The 7,399-nt window shown below is 34.8% G+C and overlaps 1 protein-coding gene across 1 annotated transcript; it reads left to right on the top strand.

The window, feature by feature from the left end:
• On the top strand, positions 4,913 to 6,852 carry LOC107626683. Its single transcript, XM_016329582.1, has 2 exons — positions 4,913 to 5,933; positions 6,680 to 6,852. The coding sequence occupies exons 1-2, from the start codon at positions 4,913 to 4,915 to the stop codon at positions 6,850 to 6,852; spliced, it is 1,194 nt and encodes a 397-aa protein (XP_016185068.1).

Raw genomic sequence — 7,399 nt, 5'->3', positions numbered from 1 at the left:
TTGTTAAATTTTTTATAATTATATTTTTATTATTATATTTTTCATCTCAAATTTTTTGAATGAAAAAAAATGAGAATAAATTGAATTTTCATAATTTGTTCTAATTTATCGCCAAACAGAATACAAGAACACAAAATTTTGTGTCTCTGTTCATCAGTATCTTGTCCTGTCATGTTCTCAATGTCTTGTCCTGTCCTGTTCTCAAAAACAAACGCAGCCTATATGTCAGTGTGTGAATATATTCCTGCATATTCCTCGCCAATTTGTATGTCTCTGATCTCGTAGTCATTGTTAGTTTTTGTCGCATATTGGTAGGTAGAACATACCAGATTTCGTGACATATGTAATAAGGAGAGTAGTTTAGTCTTTTCTTTTATTTTAGAGATACGACTGATAGAGCAACAAATATGCATATATTTTGGTAAATGTGAATGTTGTTTTTCAAAAACAATAACAACAAAATTTTGTTCTATTAGATGTGATAAACTACATAAATCAAACAATACAATTGAGTTCTATCATGTATTATGTTTACAGAGAAATCGTTTACATGTAAATCTTATTTGATCATTTTATGGATGGTCATTCTAGGTCTTCTTCTGTCTTTTCCCTCTTGTCCATCTTCTGTCTCATCCAACTTCTGTCGGTCTTCTTGTCACATATCCAAACCACTTGAGATGCGATTCTACCATCTTTTCCACAGCTACTCCAACTCTCTCTCCCTCTCTCTCTTATATCTTCATTCCTTATTCTATCCAATCGCGTATAACTACTCATCCATCTCAACATTTTTATCTCTGTTACACTTAACTTATGTTCGTGCTCCCATTTAGCCACACAACACTCTGTACCATAAAGTATATCGAGTCTGATAGCAGTGCGACTGAATTTACCTTTAAGTTTTAAAGCTATGTTTTTGTCACATAAAACCATACGCATTCTGCCATTTTGACCAACCTACTTGGATCTTATAATTTACATCCTGTTCAATCTCTCAATTATTGTATATGATGCATCTAAAATACTTAAAACTTTTAACTTTTCGTATGATGTTTTCTCCAATCTTCACCTCTGTATTAGAGTTTTTCCTTCGGCGGCCGAACTTAAATTCCATATATTCCGTCTTGCTATGGCTTATGTGCAGACCGTACACTTCTAAAGCTTTTTTTTTTTTCATAAATCCAACTTCTTATTTGGATCTTTCTTTAGATATGGTCTGTGAGTACTTCCAAAATTAATGTGAAAATGTATGGACTTAAGGATGATCCTTAATGTAATCCTATACCAATAGGAAATTCCACTATCATACCACATTGACTCTTCACACTAGTTTTAGACTCATCATACATGTCTTTAATTACGCGAATATATGATATCTTACTCTCTTCCTTTCCAAAACCTTCCATAAGACCTCTCTTGGTACCCTATTATATATTTTTCCCAAATCAATAAACACTATATGTAGGTCCCTTTTATTACTACGATACCTCTCCATCATCCTTCTTAACAGGTATGTAGCTTCAGTGGTGGATTTTCCTGGCGTAAAACTAAATTAGTTCTCTGTTACTTGTGTCTCTTGTCTCAACCTCCGTTCTATCACTATTTCCCATAACTTCATAGTATGACTCATGAGATTGATCCCTTTATAGTTTCCATAACTCTGTATATCCCCTTATTCTTGTAGATAGATACCAATGTGTTATTTCTCCACTTATCTGACATCTTCTTTGACCTTAAAATCTCATTAAAAAGCTTGGTTAACCAAATGATGTCTTTTTCTTTAAGACCCTTCCAAACTTCAATTGGGATATTATCGGGTCCTATTGCTCGATTATTTTTCATCTGTTTTAGAGCCTCTTTTACCTCAAAGTCTCGAATCCTTCGATAGTAGTCGATGTTTTTATCTTCTTTTCTCGTGCATAACCGACCAAGGCTCGGAAGAGTTTTCTGTCATTCATTAAATAACTCATAGAAATAACTCTCCCACCTTTCATTGATCTTCTCATCTTGAGCCAAAATCCCTCTGTCTTTATCCTTTATGCACTTAACCTGATTCAAGTCTCTCATTTTTCTTTCACGGTTCTTTGTGATTTTATATATACTTTTTTCTCCTTGTTTTGTGCCTAAAGACCGGTAAAAACCCTCCTACGCTCTTAAATGCTGTTTTCCAAATAAAGCAATTTTGAAGTTATTGTGAAACTGTGACAAGGTATGGTCGATCATTCTTTCTCTAATTTATTTTCTATTTTTCCCTTGCAAAATAGTAGATTAGATATTTCCTTTGACTGGAATGTGGAAGAAAGCACATCTTTTTGTGGTTATGTTTTTTCATTCTAACAAATGTCCTCGTTTTCTTTTCTTGTTTGAGATCAATTAATTATTGTTGTTTAAAGCTATTGCTTCTGTTGTTACTCAAATCTTTCTAAATTTATTGTTTGTATCTGCAGAGTTTCCTGATGATGCAATTTATTGTTAATTCTTTTTTTTTCCATTTTTTCTGATTTTGTTGACCCAATTTTTCGTATCATCTGATCATGTGGTTTTTTTACCTAACCTGGTTGAATGTTTACTTCTCATTTTATATTGTTGATAGATGACTATTCATGATTAAATGAGTTTGATGTCATCTGGTAGAGTAATTTTTCTTCTGATGTCACTTTACTTGTTAGTTGATATTCAAATTTAATCAAAGCAATTTGGTTGAATGCATTTTTTTGGTCCTGAAATTGCTTACCTTCATTGTTCCATCAATCGATTATTACTTAACATGTTTATATCATATATATGTATCATATGCATTGTTTTGTTTTCTTGGGCATCAGAATTAGGCATGATCGTTAGGTGAGTCATGTGATCATTGACATACTTATAAGATATAGATGTGTTCGTTCCACTGTTTCCTTTATATTATATCCCATTATTTTCAAGCCTATGCTAAACAGATTCAGAGATCAATTAGCTGAGTCAGAAGTTTATAAGATGAGTTTTTTTTATACTATTCGATCAGCCATTATATCTCGAATTCTTAAATTGGTTGAACCAAGCAGGTGATCCTTCTTTATGCTACATTTATGGTGTATTTATTTCTATTTATGTTGCCTAAATATTCCTTATTTACATTATTCTTTTTCAATTGCACGGAGGGAGGGGACATTTCATATGGTTATCAGTCATTTTAGTGATGAAAATTGTCGAATGATCATAGAACTTCACTCTCATCCAAGAAGTACTGTTGCTTTATTTAAAGACACTCATTGAGCTTCACTTGTTTCACACTCTAGACTTGTCTAATTTGAGAAAGGGCAATCTTTCTAAGTGATTGTATAGAGAATATGTTGAGCTTATTTTGATGATTGGGCAAACAAATAATGACAAATATTGGTTGGGTTAAAAGCCCAATATTATCTAATCTGGGTGCTAGTAATGCAGGTCCAAAATGTCTAATTTCATAATGCATCAGCCACTTCAAGTGATACATAACATGAGCCCATTATTTGCCAAAGAGCAACAGATTATTATATGAGCCAAGAGAGAGAGAGCAACGAACACAAGTTGGGAACAAAAAGAAAGAAGAAAAAGAGGACATCTGTCAACATCATGGGACAGCTGTGGCTCTAGCATAGAAACAAGACACCAGGACATCTCCACTAACCCAAGGACATCAGCAAAGTAACATTCAGATTATGGGTGAGTAAAACACAAACTTGTAAAGAGCAGAAGCAGCAGAGGGAGAAAGAAGAGCATGCCAGGGAAGAAAACAAATCCAAGGACAGCAGAGATGGTGGAATGATTCTTCGACAAGCAGTGGTAGTGGAGCAGAATGGAGCAAGGACTGCATGCCAGCTGAGACAGCTCCAATGGGTAGCTGGGATAAGGAAATGGAAGAGGCAAATTAAAGAGCAAGCTGAAGATAAAAAAAGAGACCTCATTACAACATTTGAAGACAAGAAAAAGAGAGCAAAAATTCAGAGCATCATATTCTCTCAACCGAGCTGAATTCTTTTTCTTCTAATAGTGCTTCATTTCTGATTTTTATTGTTATGACTATCTTGTGTCATCTTTTGTATTGAGAAAAGGCTAAATATGTGAGTTGAAAAAGCCATGAGAGAAGAGGCAAAAGAGATACATGAAAAAGCCAAATGAATTCTTTCTGTGTAATTTGGTTTCTGTGAACTAAGGTTTAGTTCCCCTTGCCAAGTTGGGATAGCACTTGGTGGTAAATTGAATCTGCGGATTCCCCATGCCAAGTTGGGACAACACTTGGTGTTTCTGAATCTGGCTAGGTTCCCCTTCCAAATCGGGATAGCACTTGGGAAGCTGAGCTTTGGTAAAGAAAGCTTAGTGGTAGATACTAGTTGAATTAGGTTGTAATTCAATAGTATTGGTGATTGTAATCTGTTGATTATAGTGGAAATTCCACCATGGTTGTGGTGGAGACTGGATGTAGGTTTCATGGAACTTAGAAACCGAACCAGGAAACATGCTGGCCTCTATCTCTTCTTCCCTTCTCTGTTTTATTTCTGAGTATGAGACAAAATAAAAAAATCTCCTGCATATTTAGCTTCCGCAAAAACAGAGCTTGAAAAGCTTCACAGCTTTGAGCTAACTTGATTCAACCCCCCTTCTCAAGTACATTCAAAACCATCAATTGGTATCAAGAGCATGGTCTCAACGAGTCAAGCTTCACAGTTTGGAGTAAAGATCCATGGCCAACAATATGGGTCCTAATATCATGGCGTTCACACTCACTGAAGGACAGTCAAATAACAGACCACCTTACTTCATTGGCAGCAACTATTCCTACTGGAAAGAGAGAATGAGAATTTTCATGCAGTCAATCAACTACAATATTTGAAAGATTATTCTCAACGGACCAGACGTTCCAACTAAGCAAAACACTGATGGAGAAGTCATGGAAAAAGAAGACAGTGAGTGGACAGAGGAAGAAAAGAAGAAGGTTAAACTCAATGCAAAGACAATCAACCTGATGCACTACACAATCAGTTTTGAAGAATACAGAAAAGTGTCAAGGTGCAAGACGGCCAAAGAAATATGGGACAAGCTCAGACTCACCCATGAAGGCACTAAACAAGTGAGGGAGACCATAATTGATATGCTGATGAAGGAGTATGAAATGTTCAACATGAAGGAGGACGAGAGCATCGATCAAATGTTCGAAAGGTTCTCAATAATCATCAACAATCTGGATGCCATGGGGAAGAGCTATTCTGAAGAAACCTTGGTAAGGAAGATCTTGAGGAGTCTTACTAAGAAGTGGGAAGTAAAAAGCACAGTCATCTCCGAAAGGAATGATTTGATCAAAATCACCTATGATGAGCTAAGAGGCAAGCTGCTAGCCTATGAAACTATTCACATGTCTCAAGACAAAGATGACAAAAAGAAAAGTGTAGCACTGAAATCAAGAATAACAGCCAAAGAAGAGGAATTTGATGACAGTTTCTCAGATGAAGAAATGGTGCTCTTTGCAAGAAAAATGAGAAGATTCCTGAGATTAAAAAACAAAGGCAAAGGAAGTTCTTCATCCAAAGACTTTAAGAAAGATCAAGCCAAGTTCACATATCACCACTGCAAGGAACCGGGTCACTTCCAGTCAGATTGCCCTCAACTAAAGAAAAGCGAAAAATCAAAGAAAGACAAAAAGAAAGTGATGATGGCAACATGGGAAGACTTGGAGAACAACACTAGCTCTGAAGATTCAGACCAAGAGGCTCAATTATGCTTGATGGCTGATCACGATGATGAAGATGAGGTAGATCTCTCTGACCTTTCTATTGATGAATTGCACTACATTATCAAAGACATTATTGTGAACTCTAAGAAACTCTTAGATAAATATGTCAAATGCAAGAAAGAAAATAAAGCATTGAGAGCAGAAAATGATTTTTTGAAAAAGGCTAAGGCAACCAAAGCTTGTGATGAAATTTCTTTAAAAGAAGAAAACAATGCTTTAAGAACTAAATTAAATAAATTCAAACTCAAGCATACAGTCACTGCCTCTACTAATTTGATTGCTGAAAATAAAAGGCTGAATGAACAAATTAAAAACCTGAATGAAGACTTAGCAAAATTTGTTCAAGATTCCCAAAATCTTAATAAATTACTTGCTTGTCAAAGATTTAGTTCTGAAAAATCTGGACTTAGATTCAAAGAGGAAAGTAAGGCTGTTTTCAAACAAAAGGTTAAAAAATTTGAAGCTTCTTTTTCCAATTTTTTCAAACCAAAAACCTTCAGCAAGCCACAAAAATCAGTGAGCAAGAATCATTGCTATAAGTGCAATAGAAAAGGTCATGACCCTCAACAATGCTTCATCTTTCTAAGGTCTTTTGGTAATGATAGTAAATTATATAAAGTTGTTCATGATTATAATACTCTTGGGCAACCAAGAAGATTTCACATAAAATGATCCAAATGGATTTGGATACCTAAGGTTAGTTGAAGAACATGCAGGTTTGCCTTACATCCAAGAAGAAATTGGACATGTGGTATCTTGATAGTGGATGTTCAAGGCATATGACCGGAAATGATACTTTCTTCATCAAACTCAACAAGTATGATGGAGGATTTGTCACTTTCGGAGATAATGGTAAAGGTAAAATAATTGCCATTGGTAAGGTTAGCAAAGATTTTTCTACTTGCATTGATAGTGTCTTTTTGGTAGATGGGTTAAAGCATAATCTATTGAGCATAAGTCAATTGTGTGACCTTGGATATGTTGTAACCTTTAGAAAAATAGATTGTAGAGTCATAAATGAGAAAATAGGGACTGTTCTATTTGTTGCAAAAAGAAGTGACAATGTTTATGGTCTCACACTAGATGATCTTAAAGTTTAAAATATGACTTGTTTCTCTTCAATGGAATCTGAAAAATAGATGTGGCATAAGAGATTAGGACATGCTAGCATGTTCCAAATCTCTAAGCTTGTTAAAAAGGGCTTAGTGAGAGGTCTTCTTAATATTAAATTTGATAAGGATATCACTTGTGATGTTTGTCAAATGGGTAAACAAACAAAAACATCTTTTAAACCCAAGGAAGAAATCTCAACTAAGAAACCATTGGAGTTGTTGCATCTTGATCTGTTTGGACTAACTAGGACTCAAAGTCTTGGAGGAAAAAGTTATGGCATGGTTATTGTGGATGACTACACTCGGTTTGGTTGGGTGTTCTTTCTTGCTCATAAACATGAAGCATTTTCTGTTTTTGAAAAATTCAGCAAAAAGATTCAAAATGAAAAGAGTTTAAAAATTGTTTCAATTAGAAGTGACCATGGAAAAGAATTTGAAAATCAATATTTTGAATCCTTTTGTGATGTTCTTCAATCAATTATCTATTCGCGATAATTCTTCAATTCAAAGTCGCATCGTTTACACATGCGCAATC

This window comes from Arachis ipaensis, chromosome B02 (assembly GCF_000816755.2).
Source record: "Arachis ipaensis cultivar K30076 chromosome B02, Araip1.1, whole genome shotgun sequence".
NCBI classification, from domain to species: domain Eukaryota; kingdom Viridiplantae; phylum Streptophyta; class Magnoliopsida; order Fabales; family Fabaceae; genus Arachis; species Arachis ipaensis.
This window is presented reverse-complemented; position numbering and strand designations above follow the sequence as displayed.